The 24132-nt window shown below is 41.7% G+C and overlaps 1 protein-coding gene across 4 annotated transcripts in view; it reads right to left on the bottom strand.

Annotated features, from left to right (window-relative positions):
* Window positions 1-14846: 14846 nt before the first annotated feature.
* The window catches only part of TRIP13 (thyroid hormone receptor interactor 13), a 45070-nt gene continuing 35784 nt past the window's right edge, over window positions 14847-24132 (bottom strand). For all 4 annotated transcript variants that reach the window (XM_089776465.1, XM_075921576.2, XM_075921577.2 and 1 more), the window contains exons 10-14: window positions 22690-22796; window positions 19338-19491; window positions 18660-18772; window positions 17526-17595; window positions 14847-16213 (exon numbers count right to left, since the gene is read on the bottom strand). In XM_089776465.1, the coding sequence (XP_089632591.1) occupies window positions 16118-16213; window positions 17526-17595; window positions 18660-18772; window positions 19338-19491; window positions 22690-22796 (540 nt within the window). In that variant the 3' untranslated portion in view covers window positions 14847-16117. The remainder of the gene's footprint in view (window positions 16214-17525; window positions 17596-18659; window positions 18773-19337; window positions 19492-22689; window positions 22797-24132) is intronic.

Genomic DNA, 24132 nt, shown 5'->3' with positions numbered 1-24132 from the left:
CCCCTCACCATCCATGCAGTGTGCCCAACCCGATGTCCGCTTGCCTGTTGTTCTCCTCTTCACTGTCCACCTGTAACAATATGGTTTTTCTGTAGCCTTGTTGGAAGGCCTGTGGAATGCCTGAACCAAGCCTTCCTCTGCAGCTAGACGGAAGAGCAGCAACCATAAGCTGTAAGGTCTAGTCACAGACTCACATTCCATCTAAATAGCATTAAAATAGTGTCACACCAGACTGTGAAAAGGGGAGAAGGCTTTCCTAGTAGCTCCCCACTGTCATCAGATAAAGAAACAGATCTCAAGATGGGTAAAGAAAACTTAAGTAACACCATTCTGCCTGGCAAGAAACTGCTTATCAATAGTTGTGGCTGTGGAATCCTCATTCTATGATCATTGTCATTACACTTTTCTGTTGTTTGTCTGTGTGGTCTCTGTCTGGTTTGTAATTGTTTTTGTCTGCTGTATAATTAATTTTGCTAGGTGTAAATCAATTAAGGTGGTGAGGTATGATTGGTTAGGTAGTTTTGTTATGACTGGCTAGTAAAATTATACTAAAATAATTGGTTAAGGTATAGCTAAGTTTTCAAAAAGTGGTCCAAAAAGTAATAGAAGCAGAAGGAAAGAAGCAAAAGGTTGGAAGACCAAAGGAAGAACAGAAAGGAAGACCAAGAAGAAGGGGGAAGACCTGGAAGAACTACTCACCTCCAAGACACAGCCTAAGACTAGAGCTGCCAGGATTCTCCTGCACGACTATGATGTGCAGCAGCTAAGATCCAGAGAGACTGATCTTGCCTGGCCAATAGGGGAAGTCTGCCTGCCTTGATCAGGATTGGTGAGCATGACCCTGTGTGCTTAGCATGTGTATTCTGCTTGCTTGGGAATTGTCAATAGAGGATAAGAATATTACTGTGTGAGGCTCTTTCAGTGGCTGAAAATCCTGCCAATCCATGGGAAGTTCCTCCCTGAGCCCTAGGAATTGGGTAAGGGTGGGTGTGTAAATTAACAGGGTTTCACCTTGAGCCCTAGGAACTGGGTAAAGTGTCCCTAAAGTGTGGAAGGGATAGAGAAATTTGCGCGGGTAACCTACCTGATCGCCTATGTCCTCACCCCTCTCCTGCTTGCCACTTGCCTCCATGTTTGCCTCCTCTCCCTTCTTGCACACCCACCTCACTTCCTCACCCGCCGCCTCACCTGAACATTAGGACAAATGGGGTGCCAATTGTACACCAGCTGGGATGGAGGACAAAGGGCTAAGTATTGGGACAGTCCTGGTTTTACGGAAGCAGGGCCCCGCCCTCACGTGTGGGGACTGAGGCAGCCGCCCCCATTCACCATGCCCAAGGGACAGCTCTGACAGCAGGTGACATATAAGAAAAATAGAGGAAGATATTGCTGTCATGGAGCAAGAAATAAAGCACTAAACAGATGGAGGTGGAAACACTGGGTTGTCCTATGTGTGGAGTCGTGCACAGATACAAATTTCTATCCACAGATGCAAGTAACCGCAGATAGAAGTCAGTATCTGCTGAACCATGGGACTCTATTTCTGGGAACTGCATTGGCCAAAGGAGAAGAACATGGTGGCACAACTCCCTCACTGGCAGCTCCCCATACCCCCATCATGCGGCTATACTGCCCCCACCCTGCTCCTGTCTGGCCAGTACACCCCCTGACAGAAAATACAGCAGTAGGGAAGGGAGGAGCAGCTGGCTCAGTTCTAATATGGAAGATGTGAGCATCCTTTCATCAAATATTATAATACACATCTTGTGTTAACAACTTAAAAAGTACTTTGTGGTGGATATAGCGTCTATAGGCGTATTGTGAAACATTGTTTATCCCACAATATATATTTCCCAAGAGCATGTGTGTAAATTGGAGAGAAATACATGATGCAGCACAGCACACAGGTTATACACAGAGGCAGCTTCCCAATGGTAAATCAACCTGTTTTTGAAGCAGCATTGGGCTGTGAATTGGGGATGCCTGCCTGCCACCTTGTGGCTACTTCTGGAAACGGATGCAAGTTACACACTGCAGTGAAGAGCTTGCTGTGTTTTAATGCTGGCCTCTTGTCATTGTGTGGTTATCACTGGGAATTAATCAGTTGCTTCTGCACCTGGAGAAAGCACGGTTTGTTCGATGTAATTTATGACTGGCTTGCGACCGCACTTTGTGCTGCGGCATGGAAGGAAAGGGAAAGATGCGGGAACCCTACAGTCACAATCACAGCCCCTGTGCCCAGGGAATTGCAGATACTGCACAGGGGATGCATATTGCAATGGCGGACAGGCTCCACCCAACGCTTGCAACTTCTTGCTCTTCAGAACCATGGTGTGATGTGACTGTGGGTAATATATAAGGAATAATATATTTGAGCCTGTGCCCTTTTGGTCTTAATGTTAAATGGAATCATGATGGAGTGATAGTACTCAATGATGGTCTATTCATTCAGGGGGAAGCTGCGTTGGCACCCCTCTCTATCAGTCAATAAGGTATGCATGGCTCAGTTGTCTATGGTTGCCCCAACACAGCACAGTCCAAGAAAACCAACAGAAACGACAGTAAACAACCAAAGCTCCTCAGTGTTTAAAGAAAGACGAGTATAACAGATGGAATGGTTCTGTCTCTGAAAGGAGCCATCAGTAGAGGGATGGTTAATGCTGGAGTCTCCAGAAGGAGTCTATTCTATATAATAAACTTGAAAAACAACAAATGGTCTGGTAGCACACTAACTCAGCTACCCCCTGAAGCTTCTATTTTATATTTTATTCAAGTTACAATTAAAGTTCTGATTGCCCGAGCATATGGAAATTCAACATCAACCTATTCAAAAGTTACAAGTATAGATATACTCACATCCTCGACAAAAGATTAAATGGACAATGGGTTAAAACGGTGTGAGTGGGAGATTACTGAGGAACCCCAGAAGCTGACTAGCACACACCACCACCTCAGCCACCCCAGATCCTACATGGAGCATATAAAAAGCTCAGGCTCTTTGGCAAGAGACAAGTGCTTCTCCCTGTGACGGATTGATATTTCAGGAAGGGATGCATGAGGGTTCCTCTGGCCATGAGGGGTAGCTAGCCTTCACAAAGGTGAGGGCTCCACCTGCTGCTTATGGAGAAAGGTAAATAGTGGTGTCCCCAAGGGACCAGTGCTGTTCAACATATTTATAAATGGTGATAAGGAGAGGATGCAAAGAGTAAATAGAGGTGGCAATGTTTGCAAACAATACAAAATTATTCAAGATAGTTACCTGCAAAGCTGATTGTGAAGAGTTACAAAGGGATCTCACAAAAGTGGGTGACAGGGCAACAAAATGGCAAATGAAATTCCATGTTGATAAATACAACATAATGCACATTGCAAAACCCAATGCCAGCTATACATACACAATGATATCAGTCACGAAAGATCTTGAAGTCATCAAGGATAGTTCCCAGAAAAAATCCACTCAGTGTGCAGCAGAAGTTAAAAAAAAAAAAAAATTAAAAGCATGACAGAATGTTAGGAACCAGGAGGAAAAGGTTAGACAATAGGACAGAAAATATCATATTCTCTCTGTATAAACCCATGGTACTGGCACTGGCCATTTTTGCAAGATACGATACCGGTATGACCACCATATTTTCTGAACCAAAATTAGGGACGTGTCAGTCACGCCCTTTGACCCCCATTAGCTACACCCTCTGACCTCCATTAGCCATGCCCCCTGCCATAAGCAGTCCCACTCCTAGACATAGTACTCCTGGGGTCAAGATGGACACATGAACAGAAGTAAAGGGTGTTGTGTCATCCTTCTAAGAACTCCCACCTTCCTCCTACAAATAGGGATGGGTTTGGCCCACACAGGACCCCCCCCCCATGCAACTATCCTGCAATTGCATTAACCCGGCCCAACTGCCCTACGCGCCCTGCTAGGGGAGGAGGCTGCTGCGTCATGCAGGTGTCCCCATCAAGTAGTGAAATGTCTGGCAGTGCTTTCCAGGACATTTCACTACTTGATAGGGCACTGGGACAGAGTATTTAAATTCAGAACTGTTCTGGAAAAATTAGGACGTATGGTCAGCGTAGATACTGGGCTAGATGGATCATTGGTCTGACCTAGTATGGTCTCTCTTATGTTCTTAGTAGGCATTGAAGGAATGGACTTGGGGCAGAAGAGATTATTAAATTTGTATGGAAGGTTAGCTCCTTGCTTTCAGACTCCTCCATATTCTTGGGAAGAGAGAGAGGGAGGTAGAGATGCTTCTCCAAGTGGGAGACCATGAGAAGGAAAGTGGTTAGGGGTGTGTAGCACACCTGACTATTTCCCTTTATTTCATTTCCTATTTCCCTTAATTTAATTTAATTTAATTTAATTTAATTACAAAATAGTTTCCAAGCCATCTAGCAAGTTGGCCCAGGCTGGGGTGACTAAAAGACAGAAGGGAGGGAAACACGGAAGATGTGCTTGCTACAGTAAGAAAACAAATGTAAAAACTGCATGCAAGGATCCACTTCTTACCCACATCATTACTAGAAAGCCAGGTACTTCAGAGTATAGGTGACGTATTCCTTATTAAAAACTACATTGGACCACACTAATTCGCATCACTGAGTTCATACACAACACCCATTGACTTCCAATGAACTTTACCAGATAAGCCAGTAAGGGCATGTCTACACAGCAGTTATTCCAAAATAACAAAGAGCGTATCTACACTACAAGCCTTTATTTCAAAATAATGTCAAGCTGGAGGACTTTTTACTTCCACGCCTGTAACCCTCATTTTAAGAAGAGTAAGGGAAGTCAGAGGAAGAGTGTTCTTCCTTCGACTTCTTGCTGTGCAGACAGCGCCAAAAGCTGAATTAAGCTATTTCAACTGCAGCTATGCAATTGACATAGCTGAAGCTGCATAGCTTAATTTGACTTTTGCCCTGCTATTTAGACATACACCAATGCATTTGCATTTGCGGAAAATCATGCCAGTCTAGACGTAGCCCAAGTGTTTACCAGAACAAAGAAATATTCCCCAGTAAAGAGTGGGCTATTCAACATAGTCATTGGGATAAGAATGCTGAATAGCTGTAGAATGATTCAAATAAAGTGGCACAGATTTAATTTCCCTTGTGAAAAGTGTTAGTTCAGGGATTTGGAGTATTCATTTAGCGATGCTCTAATGTATATGAAGTGTAATGCTCATCTGAAGAAGTGGGTTTTGCCCACAAAAGCTTATTATATTATATATATACATTTGTTAGTCTCTAATGTGTTTTTGTGTAGCAAAAATGTATATTTTAGTATTGGTTATAAGAATGTAAGTATGATGCATAATGATTTGTTGTATGATGACTTGCTTATAAGTTCTGTATGCTTCTACTTCACCCTGTTCCTCATGATTTGGCAATGTTTACTGTAAGATCTTGCTTCTTGTTAGCATTACAAATTAAGTTGTACTTCATGTCTACATTGTTAACTAAGTTATGTCTTCTAGTCACTATGTAATCCTTATCTGGAATGCTCAATACACACATCTACACTCACACCAAACAATGTAAGTGTGAAAGCCATAACAAATACCTAGGTGGTCAAGAAGTGGGAACCTTGAAGATCACCAGGAAACATCCATTATGTCTGATATTGAATTAAATTAGCAGAATTGATGAACCATGGAGACACACAGACACCCCCAAGAGAGAGACACAAACAAGAGACTATGGAAAACCTGAGCATAGCCATCAAAGGGTAACTGTGGGGAAATAACAAGATTAACATATCAAGGATTGAAGCATGACACTGCAAAACCCATAGACTCAAATGGAATCTCACAAGCATAAAATGGATGTTCTTGCCATGGGACTCTGGGTTTGGTCCTGTAAGCCAAATCTCAGAGGATGCTTGAATCATGATTGAAAGACCCCAACTCCTCACTGAGTCCGTTTTGCCTGGTCAGTAAGACTGGCTTGAGCCACAACAGACTGGTAACTATACACCATCTGCAGGACCTGGGGGGGGGGAGGAGGGGCTTGTCTTTATAAAACATATGCTAGCTGCTTTGATATTACATTTTTAATAAACGCGGCATCTTGCCTTTTCCCCTAAAAAGATCCCTTGTGCTTATGTGCATAACAAAGGTGCTACAGGACTCTACTTGGTTTTTGTTTTTAAGTTACAAACTAACACAGCTACCCCTAAGAAACTAATAGAGAGAGTTTGGGTGGGTTCCAAGCACACTGTGCCATTGTTATGGAAATGTTTTGGAATGTAGTCATTTCTTAATTGAATGTTGAATAGTTCTTATAGCATGATTATATACTTGTCTTCCCCTAACCTGGTTGTTTTTTTCAGGCATAGTGTGAAAGTGATAGTATTGGCTAACAGAATAATATTTCTAGAAGGCTTTGTATTCACTGCACTTGTCCTAGCTACAAAGCACACTTGTGCTTTTTGCTTATGCCAAGCTTCACTGTTGTTTCTGCATGCAGAACCGTTCAGAAGTGAGGCCAAATACAAGCAGTGTGCTAGGATAATTGGTATGGATATCTTTAACTAGGCATAATTGGAGTAGGTGTCTCTGTACTCTGGAAAACAGGAGGGATAAGCTAGGGAAGAGTCATAATTGGTATTTTTCTACTTGCTGTAAACAAAAGGGTATAAACATAGATGGCTTTTGTTTGAATCACACTGGTGCTCTGAAAACATGAGCCACTAGCCTGTTCCCTGGATTGGGTATTTCCCCTTTTTGTATAGCCCTGATTTCTCTTGGATTAATAAATTGATTGGGCTGAGCTAGCTGCTGCTTCATTGATCAGTAATTAAATCAAATGCCCAACAGTTTGGTTTCTTTCATATGGGATGTCAACAGCCAGTATCAATCAAACTGATTAATGAGCCTAAATACCTACCTATCCGTAACAGACAGTGGTAGTACAGCTAGTGCACTCTCACTGCTTAGGGTCTAGGATGGTGCACAGCTTGTCCAGGCACTGCTTGCAGCAAGATCCTTAGGGGCATGTAATAACTATTCAGACAATTATAGTACCGTAACCCCACAATGTTAAAGCAGTGCACCACTAGGCTGTGTCTACATTGGCACTCTTTTCCGGAAAAGGGATGCTAATGAGACACTTCGGAATTGCAAATGTCACGGGGGATTTAAATATCCCCCGTGGTATTTGCATGAACATGGCTGTCGCTTTTTTCCGGCTCGGGGCTTTGCCGGAGAAAAGCGCCAGTCTAGACGGGATCTTTCGGAAAATAAAGCCTTTTCCGGAAGATCCCTTATTCCTGATTTTAAGAGGAATAAGGGATCTTCCGGAAAAGGCTTTATTTTCCGAAAGATCCCGTCTAGACTGGCACTTTTCTCCGGCAAAGCCCCGAGCTGGTAAAAAGCAACAGCCATGTTCATGCAAATGCCACGGGGGATATTTAAATCCCCCGCGGCATTTGCATCCCTTTTCCGGAAAAGGGTGCCAATGTAGACACAGCCCAAGAGTATAAAGAACTGCAATACTCTTGATAAGAAAATGCTTTGAGTCATAATGCCATATAAATCAGGAGGGTGCTTCATTCATGCTGGACTCTATATATAAAAATGACCTCTAAAATTACCTTTGGTTTCTATATATATATATATATATATATATATATATATATATATATATATATATATTAAAGCCAAAGGTAACAAGGGAAAAGAAAGTTCAGGAATTTGAAGGGGGCTTACATGGCCCTTACTAATAAGATTAATTAGATAAGGAAAAACTTAAAAAACAACAAATAGTCTGGTAGCACTTTAAAAACTAACCAAATATGTAGATGATATCATGAGCTTTTGTGGGCAACAGCCCACTTCTTCAGATGAAACACTCCAGTCATCTGAAGAAGTGGGCTGTGCCCATGAAAGCTCATGATACTGTCTACATATTTTGTTAGCCTTTTCAAGTGCTACCAGACTATTTGTTGTTTTTTAAGTTTTTGCTGTTAGGGTATATCTATACTATTTTTTTGTTTCAGGAGAAGTATGCAAATAGTGCAGCGCATTTGCATACTTCCTCCTTTTTTTTTCCAGAAGAGACTTTTCCGGTATTTGCCCCCATCTACACGGGGTCAAATTTAGGGAAAAAACCCTATTTTAAAAGACCCCTTATTCCTCCTACAATGAGGTTTGCAGGGTCTTTTGAAATAGGGTTTTTTTCCAGAATGAGACCCCATGTAGACGGGGACAAACTCCGGAAAAGCCTCTTCCGAAAAAAAAAATCCTGGAGGAAGTACACAAATGCGCCGTGGTATTTGCATACTTCTCCTGAAACAAAAATATAGTGTAGACATACCCTTACAGACTAACTTGGCTACCCCTCTGAAGTTAATTAGATAAGGAAAGGGTTGGGGAGTTAAAAGAAAATCTCCAGGAGAACCAAATTAAGATTTAAAACAGCTCAAAAGCAGCAGAATTTGCAATAAGACAAAGATAAGACTGGAAAGTGTCAAATGCAGTGTACGCAGAAAAGAATAAAAAACTAAGCTGGAAAGACAAGCTGAAATGTGCTTACAAGGTTGCAAAGGAGCAGCTTGCTGCAGTCAAGCAGGGAGCCCTGATGAATCATGCTAAATGGAGACAGGAACAGGAAGACTTGCAGGAGCAGGTTTTGCCATGACAGGTAATAGCCTTTAAACCTTCCAATCTCCCATCTATTGTGCCACCTTTTTACCAGAATGGTTATACAAAGTTGCTGCTATAGTTTGTGCATTGGAACACTGCTTTGTCTATGCTACCCTTGCTTCCCCCTCCCCCCTTTATTTTTTTCCCCTTGGGTTTGAAATGCCCTCACAAAATGCCTTCCTTTCTGGTATTCTTAATTTTATACCTTTACTTCTACTGGGTCCCTGCTCAGCCTACATATTCCTGTTTATATTCTTATATTATTTCTCTTGCCTGAAAGCAGCCTTAAGACTTGAAATCTTCTAATTGGATTGAATCCTAACATTTCAATCTAAGCTCTTATAACTTCATATTTGTACTTAATTCAATTATCTATTCTCACCTAGAGCACTATAATTGTAAGCACATATTTGCATATTTGTGTGTTATTACTACTAAAGATATTTTGCTGTTGCTGAGAGAACTAACCTTAATGTCACAAGTTGCAGAAGAATGGCTGTTAGTCTATTTCAGAACAAATGCTGTGTATTTTAAATATCTGCAATGTTACTGCATGTTAAATATCTGAAAATGTATTTGTTGCTTAAATTGTTAGCAATTTCCATTAATCACTGTTCTGCTCTGTCCTGAACTGTCTTTCCAAGTATAAGTGAAAGGTTGGGGCCAGTAAGAGAAGTCTCCTCAAATTTCTCTCCCTTGTAACAAAGTGTGAGTGAGGAACCCTCTTTATTAATTTTAGGGATGTCCATAGTTAGAAATTAACATTTAAAATGTATCTTTAAGATTTTGTTTTAAACTAGTTGTATTTCCCTTTTAAGTGAAGTAACAAGTTATTTATCTTGTTAAATACTAAAAGATGTCAATTTATTTTTGCTATTGTAGGTATGTGTGCTGTGTGACTGCTCATATCCAAAAAAACTCTCTTATGCCAATTAGCTGAATGGCAAAACCATCTTCTTTACAGTTTAACTTGGCTTTTCATTTGTCTAGAATTCCACTTGCAGTCGTACATATTACTTGCCTGAATGGTTATCTTTCACTGTTCACCAAATCAGATTTTGTTTGTTCTGTACAATTGTAGAATAGTCAGGCGGGGGTATGAATCTCCCAGGCTTTTGTCATGTGGTATTTTAGGTATTTCTAGGTAGGCATGTGTCTGAATGCTAATGAATGTTGAGCTGTAATTGCACCTCTTTAACCTCAGCAAAATAGAGGTCCAGAGTCCACTTGGAAATTGAGTTTGTGGGAGTTTACTGTTAAGTAAAAAGGGAAATAACATTTGGTGGTAGGGATAGATCCATTCTCTAAATGAACAGAAGATTTCCAATGTGAATCAGTCCAACTTCAGCAGTAGCTTGTGGGTTGGTAGAGCAGGTATTCCAGAGGGGCTTAAAATTAGAATCAGATCAAGAAACTTATCATAAAAAATATCAATTTTTTGCTGGTATTAAAAGAAAAGCAAACATTTTATTGGATTTTTCACCCTCATCTAATCAAACTCACACTTCTTGCTAAAACAGAGATCTACTAACCCCAATATAGGGTTTGCAGCAGCTGAGAATCCCAAGCAGAGGGAACAGTCCCTGCAGGTTGGAGCTAGGCACCTGTCCCTAAGGCAGGAGCAGAGCTCAGCACAAACCCCTCATGCTGGTGTTCCTAAACAAGGATCCACCTGATGTGCTGGATTTTGGAATCCCATCTGAGGGATCTGCCTCTCCCCATTCATTGTACAGGTAGCATAGGCACTGAATTTAGGATTGGTAAATCCCAGTGACTTTCAAGGCACCTAGAAGTTAAGCATGGCAACCCTCAGTAATGACTCTGCCTAAGTTCCTATATGAAAAGTTTGCAGGACTTCAATCACTATGCAATATTGCTAACTCCAAGGAGTAAGTCAGTAAGGTTCCCACAAATCAACTTTAAAGAGCTCTTTCTTTCCTGTCTGGTTTCTAAGCTTTTTGCTGTACATTTAGTTAAGGTTATCAAGCTTTTCCTCTGCAACTGTGACAATTAGAAGTCTAGGAGGGTATGCCTGTAAGACTTCCTCATTTGGGCTAGAGTTCAGGCTCTGAAACCTGGTGAGAGTGGGAGCATCATAGCTGGAATATGCAGATCTGGTCACTTCCCTCCCTTCCTCTGCCCCAATCCCAAGAGATATTAGAACTGGAAAATGTACAGAAAAGAGTAACAAAATTAATTAAGGGTATGGAGCAACTTCCATATGATGAAATTAATAAGATTGGGATGTTTCAGCTTGGAAAAGAGACACACAGTATGACTGAAAGGTGACCACTGGTATCATTGTTGCTACCATTACATATTTGTAACATCTTAAACAAAAGGTCCATCATGTAAGAATAAAAACTTATTTGCTAAATAAGAGTATCCTGTTGAAATCAAACTGATCTGGGGCAACTGACTAGGCTGTGGGACTTAGAGCAACCACAATGTTTGAGATTTTTGGTGTAAGTAACCATTTATCATTGACTCTAGCTTGCCTGGGTGGCAAGATGGACTAGAGAACCTAAATTACCTAATCTGACTCCATGGTAAGACTGTTACAGTGGTCCAGAAGTAGGGATATTAAATTTAGATGAATTAGCTAATCAAATAGATAATGCAATTTGCATCGATTATTCAATTAGTCAATAAGGGCACCTCTGCCTTTGAAGTGTGGCAATAGCCCCAGAACTGTTGCTATACTTCAAAGGCAAAAGCTCAGCAAGGAGCATGAAGCCAGCAGAGGACTCAAGCAGTCCTCCACTAGCCATCTCCAGCTAACCCCAGGCTCCATGCAGCACGGCCACTTTGAAGAACCTCTTCTTCCCTCCTCTCCTTCCCCCCTTCCTAGCTGCCTCTTTCTGATAGAGGCAGCAAGTGAGGGAGAGGGGAGGGGAAGTGACTACAGGCAGTCCCCGGGTTACGTACAAGATAGGGACTGTAGGTTTGTACTTAAGTTGAATCTGTATGTAAGTCGGAACTGGCGTCAGCCGCTGCTGAAACTGATCAGTTTCAACCGCTGCTGAATCTGGACACCAGTTCTGACTTACATACAGATTCAACTTAAGAAACCCAGGCGTCCCCAAGTCAGCTGCTGCTGAAACTGATCAGCGGCTGATTCCAGGAAGCCTGGGGCAGAGCAACTCTGCCTCGGGCTTCCTGTAGTCAGCCGCTGGTCAGTTTCAGCAGCGGCTGACTTGGGGGCGCCTGGGGCAGAGCAGCTGAGGTGCTGCCGGGTTGGTCCGGAGCGGTGCTGCGGGACCAACCCAGCAGCCCCCAGCTGCTCTACCCCAGGGGTAGGCAAGAAAAGCCTGGTCTGCTGGGGGGGGGGGGGGGGGTAGGGCACGAGCTGCACCCCCCCCAGCAGACCAGGGAGACGGGGGTGGCGGAACCGCCCAAGTCCTCCACAGCTTTGCTCTCCGTCTCCCTGGTCTGCAGGGAGACGGGGAGCAAAGCCTTGGAGCACGCCCGCAGCGGGACAGCCCAGGCGCGCCGCGGCTGTCCCGCTGCGGGCGTGCTCCGCGGCTTTGCTCCCCGTCTCCCTGCAGACCAGGGAGACGGGGAACAGCTTTTCTCGCCCCGGAGGACGGGGGCAGTGGACCACAGTGCATCTGGGCGTCCTGCCGCTCCCATCCTCCGGGGTGAGAAAAGCCCCGTTCGTAACTGTGGATCCGACATAAGTCGGATCCGCGTAACTCGGGGACTGCCTGTAGTTGTTCACATCCCTATCCAGGAGTTAACACTTGTTACTAGGTCAGTGAAATACAAGTATAGAACATAAGTTTGCACCATCTACCATGAGTCTCTCATGGTTCATGAACCTTTCCAGGCAATGACAAAGTGGACCGGGAGAGGAAAACAAAGTCAGGAACTGTAGCTAAATAAGAAGCATCTTAGATTCAAAGGTGTTATAGTATTACCCCTGTTCTGCTGTTTAAATGTTAGAAAGTTAGGGTTATGTGTCCAGTGACTTGGGCCTACTTTTGTGATTCCTTTAAAACAGCTAAGAATAAACTCTGCAGTAGTTTAATGTCATGGTGACAGAGGCATGCATTAAAGTGGAAAGGTCTACATAAGAAATGTCAATTTGAACAAAAATGTATCATGAAACAATAGGTTGGGCCCAACATTTCACCTAGTCTGTAAACTCAAGTAATAAATGACTGACATTCTAAAGTAGCAAATTTAATTCAGTTTTTCCTATTAAACTGCATTGCTTTCATTTTGCCCAGGCTAAACTACCAACAGCTAGCACTTATGCATGCCCCAAATCAAAGAAACAATAGGTAAAGCATTCAACAGAACTGCCTAGATCAAAATGATAAAACTGCATGTCAGCTGTTCTGGGACCAGTCCTGTTCAATATCTTCCATCAATTATTTAGATATTGGCATAGAGCGTATGGTCATTAAGTTGGCAGATGATATCAAGCTGGGAGGGGTTGCAAATGCTTTGGAGGATAGGGTCATAATTCAAAATGGTTTGGACAAACAAGAGAAATGGTCTGAGGAAAATAGGATGAAGTTTAATAAGTATGAAGTACTCCACTTAAGAAGGAACCATCAGTTTCACACAAAGAATGGGAAGCAACTATCCAGGAAGGAGTACCGCAGACAGGGATCTAGGGGTCATAGTGGACCACAAGCTAAATATGAGCCAACAGTGTGACGCTGTTACAAAAAAGCAAATATGATTCTGGGATGAATTAACAGAAGTGTTGTGAGCAAGACACAATTAGTCATTTTTCTGCTCTATTCTGCGCTGATTAGGCCTCAACTGGAGTAGTGTGTCCAGTTCTGGGCACCACATTTCAAGCAAGATGTGGAGAAATTGGAGAAGGTCCAGAGAAGAGCAATAAGAATGGTTAAAGGGCTAGAGAACATGACCTATCAAGGAAGACTGAAAGAAGTGAAAAAACCGACTGAAAAAACCACCCTGACAAATAGGAAGTTAACCAGGAGTTAGCTGCCTAGGGAGGTTGTGAAATCTCCATCTCTAGAGATATTTAAGAGCAGGTTGGATAGACATCTACGAGGGATGGTTTATACAATATGGGGACTGGACTCTATGACATCTCAAGGTCACTTCCAGTTCTAGTGTTCTATGATTCTATCAACATACTGAAAACATAGACCATATCCCTAACCACATCTTTTATAGCACACCTTTAATATAAGGAAACAACACAGACGCTTAAGAAAGCACAGAAAAGCAATTGCCCAGAATTACATTTCTGTCTCTCTGGTCCCAGAAAGAAGCTATTGAAACCACTCCTGCTAGAATTTGCAGGCAAATCAACAGTTGTTCCTAATCAGTAGTATAAGTATGAACATTTGGTGAAAACTAATTATAGAAATTATCCACAACCAAAAACAGATCTGCAAAAGCAGGCAGCATTATCTCTATACTACGTAGACCTACTGCTCTATCATTTTCATGGCTGCAAAAAAATGCACCACAGACCATGAAATTTAGTCTCCCCTGTTGAAATATGTCTATTTTAGGGGGGTTGCAGTATTGCTAGACTTACTTCTCCACAGCTGGTAGCAGTAGCACAGCCTTCAGAGTGGGAAAGCTGAAAAACAGCAGCTGGGCCAGGCACTCAGCTGTAGAGGCAGCACTGCCACCAGAAGCAAAGCAGAAGCAAGCATGGCATAGAGACACAGTTGTCATAGCCCAGAACCTTTTCAAAGGGTGACCCAGCAAAGGAAAGTTTGAGAAGGCTTGACAGCAGATTCCATTACTCAAGGCAACTTACATATGTAACGGTAGTACAGTACAATACTTATCTTAATCCTAATAAAAAATGGAATATCAATTGTTGATCGTCAGCATCAAGTACCCAAATGGCTCATCAATATAATGTATGTGTAATGAGAATGTCTAGTCACATTCAAGGATATAATTTTTGAAATTAGGAATATGAACCCCTATGTTTCAAACTACAAATCAACCACTGACAGAAATTGGAATAACAATTTCCCTTTTCAGAAAAAAAATCCACAATTGTCAATGTAAATGCTTTCTTCTGAACAAAGTAGAATAAATTATTTTGCGAAATTGGGACTATCGACCATTACATACATTAAAAAATAACAACCTGCTTTTGGCGCAACCTATTTTTTGTAACATTAGTAAGAAGTTCTATTTTATTGTCAAATATAAGTATGAAGAGTGCAATGAACACACAAAACCAGCTTGAGAGAGACTCCTTTTATAAACATTGCCATAACTAAAGAGTCAACTATGAATTCTAATATAGCCAGAATTAAAAAGTTCTGTACAATTGTTTAATGCAGAGTTTACAGTGTTCATCATTATGAACAACTCATGACAATGAAATAACTTCCATCTCATGACAAATGTATAACATTGATTAAACATATACAAACATAAATGAATAACACAGTCATTAACAAACCATATTGTGGTAACAGTAAATATGAAGTATGTTAAAGTGGTAATATCAACTTAAAATCTAGTCGTCAATTTAAAAAGTTAAAAATAGTTTCCAGGTATTACAGCTGCCCTTGCTCCCCTGTGCCAATTTTTGAAGTTGACCACAATTTCCTATTTAAGTATTAATTGTCCTATCTGTTCTGTGAAAGTTGCAAAAAAAATTAAAAAATTAAAAATTCAGCTGATGTCAATTAGTGTTGACAAACATCGAAAGAGCTGAAGAGATTTTTTTTCTCTTTGCTTTCTAAAAGGAGTCAATGTTTTTCTTAGCTTTTGCACAGCAAAATGTTTTTAGGTACATAAAAACCACTGTTTTACATGTTTATATACAATTCTCTGCATAAGTTCTACATAAGGTGATCTTCAACAAATAAAGTATACTTCCTTGCACCAATAAAGGCTAATATTAAAGATAAAAATACGGAGACTTAACATTTAAGATCAGATATGGTGAACAGAGTAGGATTTTCAGAAGTGTGGTATGTCTGCTCTGTTTCAATGAAAGCAGTTAGGTTGCCACTGAGTGCTTTAAAAAAATCTTACCTGTATTTGTTTTCTGTTCATTTTGTAAGAAGAATGCAAAAAAAAAAAAAAAAAAAAAAAAAAAGTACTGCTTATTACGTATCAGTACTAGACACCTGACAATTTATGTTTTGTTTTTAATAACGAATAAAAACTGAAAAGAACAAATGCTCAATACAGATATGTAAAGTTTTTGTGTTAAGAAACAAAACAGAATTTTGATAAATATTTTTAATAATTACAAAAAAAATTAAAAATAAGGTCAAACAGAAATTAAACAATTCTAAAGTGTATCCATGACTTGAGAGTTTGAAATAAAGCTTTCAAATAGGTGCACTGTAAACATTCTTAATTTTTACAACTCATTTAAAAAAAAAATGCTAGATCACCTGAGTTTTAGTCCCAATTCAATCTTTATACAGGACCAAAAAAGAATGTGGTTTTCAATGGTAACGAGAGACTAGACAGTTGTGGAGCAGTAACAAATGTCAAAAGCAGTCTGCAAGTTTCTTTCTTTCTTCAAATTGTTTGTCTACTACAAGCGAAAGAGCCTGAAGAAACACTGCCATCGTAACATTAGGACCCTGGAAGTAAAAAAACCAAATAAACAAAAAACGACCCAACAACTTTTTTTTGAGACATCTGACAAAGAACATTAGGTGGCAAATGCTTTACAGACAAAATCACCTGCAGAGAAAGAGAATTAGCTCAATATTTGTTAAAATTTTCCAAGTGCTGTACAACAGCTATGGGATTTGGCATCAGTTAGCACAGGGCAGGGATTCTCAAGTGTCATTGCACTATGACTGCTGTCTGACAACAAAGTACAGTGAACCCTCGTTTATTGCGGTAGATAGGTTCCAAACCCGACCGCGATAGCTGAAAATCCGCGAAGTAGGCTTTGAAAGCCGCGGAGGGGCTCCGGCGGGAGAGCAGCCCAGGCGCGCCTGGGCTGCTCCCCCGCCGGGAGCCCCTCCGCGGCTTTCAAAGCCTCGGGGGAAGCCGGCGGGGGGGCATCCCAGGCGCGCCTGGGCTGCTCCCCCGCCGGAGCCCCTCCGCGGCTTTCAAAGCCTCGGGGGAAGCCGGCGGGGGGGCATCCCAGGCGCGCCTGGGCTGCTCCCCCGCCGGAGCCCCTCCGCGGCTTTCAAAGCCTCGGGGGAAGCCGGCGGGGGAGCAGCCCAGGCGCGCCTGGGATGCCCCCCCGCCGGCTTCCCCCGAGGCTTTGAAAAAAGTCCGCGAAGTCGTGAATCCGCGATGGTCGAACCGCGAAGTAGCGAGGGCTCACTGTACTATCTGATACTGGGAGCGGGGTGGAGCCTCAGCCTGCCACCAGGGGGTGCAAGGAGGGATCACAGCCTGCATCCCTGTGTGGGGTAGAGAGAGGGCCCCAGCCTGCGCCTGCCGCCCCCGGTGGGGCTGAAGCAAGAGATCCAGCTTTGACCCTGGGTTCCAGCAACTCTAATGCTGGCCCTGAGGGCCCCATTAAAATCACTTTGGGGTCCCAACCCACAGTTTGAGAACTAGTGGCATAAGGAATCTAGGCCAAACTGAGCAAATTCTTGAGGGTTATTCAATATTACTATAGATTCGCTTTACCAAAATCCAACAAATAGTTCCATTGAATGAAAATGTAAACAAACCACACCAAAACTTACAGAACAACTAAGGAAATGAAGTTACAAAGAAGCAATATTGATGCTTTGTCATGATGCAGGCATTATTGCTGCTTTCATAATTGCATAGTATGCAAATATATAGTTTCTTAAATGAGGATGAACCACAAAATGTCCATTCAGGAGCAGCTCCAATGTAATTTAAAGTAAGACTTTTATATAGGCCCATTCTGGAGCTTCCACCCAAGTAGATTGCCAACACAGCCAGATAAAATAAACTTACTTGAATATAAAGTGCATGTGCTAGAAAAGGAAGTTTCCTCAGAACACGACCACTAAGTCCTTCACTTTTCCTACAATAAAGTAGATTTGCATATTATTATTTTGCTAGCTTTCCCTTCCAGAAATTAAGAGGTTTGCTTTCTGTGATTCTGCCAAAAATCTCAAATTATTGCCAGTTAGCATTATGTAGCACTGAAAGGGAAAATACAAATCTTGTATTCATTCTTCACTTGGTAAATCTGTAACAATCCTACAAAATATTTTACTTTCCTAGGTATTAAACTCACTTTTACATATATACATATACATATATAGGGAGCCATTCAAAAATGGTGTATTGCAACTGAGGAAGCGCCTGTCATTTGTTAAACAGTAATTTCCATTACTGAGTCTATGATTTTATGGGAGAAAAGCGTAAATAATCCAGACAAGTCTACCATACTGCAATTACCATAGTTCACTATTTGAGAGGACACTATATTCATTATACACTGTATATTCTGTTGTTTAAGAAAGACTTTTCTAACCCTTCTGCTATGACACTCTTTCAAAACTATTTTACTGCTGCGATATTTTGTTTGGGGTACTAGAGCCCTACAAAAATCAGAAAAAAATTGTTTAGTGTAAAAACACCAGTGGCAGCAGACGAGCCAGCATTGATGGAGTGAGGAGAAGAGGAGGGGGCATTCAGGGGAGAGATGCAGGGCAGCCATGGAGCCCCACAGAAATGAAGCCCCACGGCTGGTGGGCTGCGCTCCAGGCTCCCAGCTAAGGCCTCCAGCCACAGGTCTGCTCTCCTGACCTTCACCTGCAGGGCTCCACAGCTGCCATGCTTCTTGCTCTGAATGTTCCCATCCCCACTCCTCCCCTGAGCTAGAACACCCTCAAATCTGCTGCTTGCAATGCTCTGGAAGCTCTAGGTAGGCAGATGAGGAGTTGCTGGGCATGGGACCCTTGGCTTTTCCTCGTGAATGTTCCAGCCCCAGAGCATCCATGAATGCTGGACCACGGATATTTCCAGATGAGGGAAGTCTGGATTATAGCAGGTCCAATTCCTTTAACATAATTCTACACCTACACATTTGATCAGAGATGCTCACTTAGTACATAAAATGGATGAATCAATGAATCTTACCTTGCAATTTCTTTTAATACAAGACTCAGTCTTGACACGTTATTTTCTACGTATCCAATCATCTCTAGCTCTCGGAGTGTCAGCAGCTGCTGTCGAGGATATATTATCTGACGCTAATAAAGAAAAATATTTGAAAGGAGCAACTGCAGTTCTATTCTGAAATGAGAATATAAAAATGGCAACTTCCTATTCAACAGTTCTGCTCTGTGTAGGTTTTCAGAATAACTGCTGATTTATATGGACTTGCACTGTGTGTTTTACACTGCTAAGAGAAGGACAGTTCAAACAACTTTCCGTAACTAATACTACCTCAACCCTTAGTTTTAAAAGATTTATAACTGCTGACAGCTACAGAGAATCAGAAAAGAAGAGTGTGTTACAGTTAATTTATCACACTGGCTGGCAGAGAGACTAAGGAACTATTACATGGACCAAACGTGCCAGTTATAGTTGTGGTCAGTACAATGGATCTGCATATTCTTCTTGTCTAGAGGTACTGCTTTAAAAAGTTGTGGCTGAGTGGGCTACAAAGTGGTTCAGTACTGGCGCTCAAGAAGTAGAAATAAGATAAAATTTTGTAATATTATCATTATCATTTATGCAGTTCTGCACAAACACTATTAACTTAATTTGCTAAATAGGACATGTAAATGAAGAATCTTATTTGCAAAATTTTACCTTCATCAGTTCTTCCAAGCAAGAAGCATATATTCTGAATACTGCTGCAGCAGATGGAGGTCCAATATATTGTTTTATATCTGCCCTGTCTACAAAGGCCATGTCAATTTTCTCTGTAATATTTGAAGTAGTCAAGATTACAACATTGGGATACCTTTTAAAACATGAAAAAAAAAAAACCTTACATCATTTCTATCATTTACACACAAGAATCATCCATCAGGGGTGAGGCAAAGTGACTGTAAATTTGGTCCAAATCAGAAGTGGACAAATTGTTGCTCTTGCATAAATATTCAGCTAAATGATTTGAAGATCTCAATTTAGAGTAAACATATTCTACACTCAACCTCTTGTCAGCAATTTCTTGAGTCCCTGAAGACCGAAACATATGGTAGCTTGGAAAAGAGCTCCTTCCAAAATAGAGCTGAGGTAACATTTGCACTGGTGCTGCCCACAATGTCTTCTGCTTGGAGAACGGAACTTTAGTTTTCAGTACAGGCAGTCCCCAGGTTACGTACAAGATAAGAACAAACCTACAGTCCCTAAGTTGAATCTGTATATAAGTCGGAACTGGTGTCCAGATTCAGCCGCTGCTGAAACTGATCAGTTTCAACAGCGGCTGAACCTGGACGCCAGTTCTGACTTACATACAGATTCAACTTAAGAACCCCAGGCTCCGCGGCTTTGCTCTGCTTTGCTCCCCGTCCCCCTGGTCTGCAGACCAGGGGGACGGGGAGCAAAGCCGCGGAGCACGCGGGCAGCTGACAGCCCAGACGCGTCTGGGCTGCCCGCGTGTTCCGCCACTTTGCTTCCTCTCCCTGGTCTGCTGGAGACCAGGGAGAGGGAGGGCCCCGTTCGTAACTGCGGATCCGACGTAACTCGGGGACTGCATGTATTATCAAATCAAGCCTATTTTTATAAATACAAATTTCACTTTAAAAAACATCAAATCTTTTTAATTTGCATTTTTGTCTAGCATGTATTCTGTTTTAGTTCAATGGTAATTATACAAATATGCTTCCTCATTGAATAATAAACTTTTAAAAATTTTTGAATGATGTAATATTTTACCACAAAGAATTCACACTTTCATTGAATTTCTTAACAAAAATGTGCTTAAAATATTTTATTTTTTCTTTTAATGTGCTGGGACAAGTGGCTTCCATGTATCACACTCCTTCCACAGCCCAGACTGAACTTCAAAAGCTTAGCAAGGTTGAGAAATATGGAACAGAAATATCTACCTTTACACAATTCTCAGGGTTTTAATCCAAAACCCTATAAATTGTTCGTTCATTAGCAATGAAATAAGAAAAATTGGCTACTGTATATTTTGTTCCTCTCTCATGAACTAATGCAGATGCTCCACAAAATATTTCAGTTTTTAAGAAGCTTTAAAGTAATTAAGCATTCCTGAGCAGGTTTTACAGTACCTTACACATGTAAGACAGAAAAAGAATAACGGGCACTGTATTATAGTAATTAAAATTACTCTCAACTTCTCACAGATGCACACATGTAGAATTTGTGTTTTAAGATTTTGTATGGCTGTTTTTATTGAATGCAAATAAAACAGAATATTGAAATACTTCACATGGCTAGTGCACAAGATGTTCTGAATTCCATTCATTTTTTTCCCCTTCAAATTTACTCATAAGCTCTAGGAAACAACAAACATTTAAAAAATAAATCTAAATGGGAAATATCAGAACTACTTAAATTAAATGGCCCCACTGAAAGGAAAGACTCTCTTCCCACTCAAGCCACTGTGAGAAAAATCCTGCCAGTATAGATAGGCCTTGCTCCTTGACCTTCAGCTCAAAGTTGGACTGTGATGCACATAAGTAGAGGGTTCCCCCTTCACAAAGGGTGCATCTACACAGCACCCTTAGTTTGAAATAAGCTATACCAATTGCGTAGCTTATTTCAATATAGCTTATTGCTTAATTTGGCGCTGTCTACCCAGCACCAAATTTCAAAATAACACACTATTCCAAAATTCCCCTTAGCCCTGGTAGGATGAGGGTTATCAGGATGTTGGAATAAGCCACATGCTATTTCTAAACAAACTGCTTCAATAGATGTGAAATAACTCTACAGTGCAGACGTACTCCAAGGCTAGGTTTACACTGCAGGCTTTTTTGCGCAAGAACTGTTTTGCACAAGAGTCCTTGCGCAAAAGGTATTGCGCAAGAGCGCGTCCACACTGCGTGTGCTTTTGCGCAAGAGCTGTGCTTTTGAGCAAGAGCATCCATGGCAGTGTAGACGCTCCCTTGTGCAAGAAAGCTCTGATGGCCATTTTAGCCATAGGGGTATCTTGCGCAAGAAACCCGTTGCCCATCCACACTGCCTTCTTGCGCAAGAGGGCTCATTCCTCATGGGGAGAGGAATAACTCTTGCGCGAGAAGCCCTCTGTTCTGACGCTTTACTGTAAATTTACTTGTGCAAGAACGCACGTGCAGTGTAGATGCTCCGCAAGTTTTTGGGCAAAAACAGCTGTTCTTGCACAAAAAGCCTGCAGTGTAGACGTAGCCTAAGATTCAGCAGCAAATCGTGGTGACCATATTCCAAGAGGTATACATGTAGGGACTGTCAGTGTCCCAGATATTGGATCAAAGTCCAGATAAACACACACTGCAACAGCAAGGCCCAAGCCATAAAGCAAAGCTAAGAACTAAAGCCAGAGCAATCAAAGAATACTGGTATAATATGCTCTGTATATGACAAGCTGCTAAAAAAGAAGCTAGACACATTCTGCACTACCTGACCTTCAAGCAATCTCAAAAAATTGCATTGCAATAATTCACTCTATAGCTGACAAAGGCAAGGACAAGTGCGACGAAGTCTACATCAATCAGGGAAGGTCAAAATCTCTATGTCTTGCCAAACATTGGGGAAGAAAAGCTTTCTTGGCTATGGCTGTTTTTTAGATCTATGTCCATAAACTCCTATGGATCCAAAAATATGACCTGATTACTAAGTCTCAGAGACAGATTTAAAAAAAGCACCTTTCCTCAATTCAAGCAGCATTCATCACCATCATCTGTTCTAGTTTCTCCTCTCAACTTTCATGGGAGTTAACTATTGATTCTACCCATGTTTTATTCATTTTATGTGAAGACTATTCCATCACAACTCCTATTCCTCCCAAGTATCGTGACTAGTTTAAAATTCAGAATAATTAAATTAGTCAGAGATTTTGGATTAAGATTCTAAATGAGAACTGTGTAAAGGTAGGTATTAGAATCTGTAACCATTTAGCTACATATGTTCTATATTTTTTAAATTAGCACCCAACTTAGTGATTCTTAGTGATGTTTTGCTATGGTAATATAGCCATCATGAACGTTACCTTTTAATCTGATCTATTTGTGTTAACACAGCATTCACCACACGGATAGCATCTGAAGGCTCTGTGCCTGCCCGGAAAGCGCTACGGGCTGCTGTGAGACTTTCAACCTGCCAAAAAAAATATATATATATTTTTTTTCCCCAAGAGAGCTGATACCAAGTACTTCAGTGATAAGGAGGTGAAATAATCCAGGCAATACATTTTCAAATTGCTGAGAATCTACTCTTAAATGAGAAGTAGTTTCGCTGAAGTCTTCTTTGTGGACAGGGAAGTAGGGGCAGAACATGGGAAAAGACACTGAAGATCACTGCTTTCAGGGATCAACAAGGAAGGACATCAGTAAAATGTACTTTGGATATACATACTGCCCTACTGAATCATCAGTGCTCTGTCTAGGCAAAAATGTCCATTAGTGAACAATTATGGAGTAACTCAGTTATTAGCTATGGGGTGGGCAATAATTTTTGCAGGAGGGCCATTTGATGAATTTTGGTACATGGTCACAGGCTGGCTCCACCTCCCAGAAGGGGCAGAGTTGGAGACTAGCCTCCCTCCAGAGTTGTCTGGGGCTGGAGAATTTCAGTTAAAAACACAGCAAAAGACTCGCGGCTCCCAGCCCCACCTCTATCATGTTGCCTAGCAAGCACCTGGGGTTGCTGCTGCCATCTAAATAGGATCCTGCTGCTTGAGACCTGGAAATTTGGTAGCATAGACATCAGGATAGAAATAGAAAGTGGCCAGATACAGTCCGCAGGCAGATCAAAGTATTAGGTGGGCCGGATCTGCTCCCCAGACTGCACCTTGCCCAGCCCTGGATTAGCTGATGCTCTCAGATAGTTAAATTTATATGGGATCGAAACCTAACCTTCCAAATTTAAAGTGTAGACATTCTAATCCATACAACTGTATACTTTAACCCTATTAAATCCTTGATCTTAAAGCTAAGATTTTATCATGGATATTTTTTGAAATATAGTCAAATCATGAACAATAATAAAAAATTCATAGATATATGTGACCTGTCCTTGACTTTTATTACAAATATTCATGACAAAATAGGGAGGGGAGGGAGGTCCAGCACCTGCAGTAGCTAGGAGCTCTGGGGTCTCTACTTGAATTTCACCCTTCTTCTGCCCCCCCCCCCCCACACACACACACACACACGGCTCCAAACTCTGTGGTCACCCACCGAAAGTGGTTGGGAGAGGCACACGTGTGCAACTAGGCAATTGTGTCAAGTCCTCTGCTGCCCATGTGGCAGAGATATCCAGGGTAACCCTACTGACCTCAGTAGTTGGGAGCTGTGGCATCCATCTGCTGCTCAGCAGCTAGGAGCTTCAAGGCCCACTGCCATCAGCAGGTGAGAGCTGCTCCACGCTAAAGAGGAAAATGTCATAGGGAAGGGGACAGTCTCTGGAAGTGACAGATTCTGTGATGCAATTG

Source organism: Pelodiscus sinensis, chromosome 2 (assembly GCF_052426305.1).
Source record: "Pelodiscus sinensis isolate ZL-2025 chromosome 2, ASM5242630v1, whole genome shotgun sequence".
Taxonomy (NCBI): domain Eukaryota; kingdom Metazoa; phylum Chordata; order Testudines; family Trionychidae; genus Pelodiscus; species Pelodiscus sinensis.
This window is presented reverse-complemented; position numbering and strand designations above follow the sequence as displayed.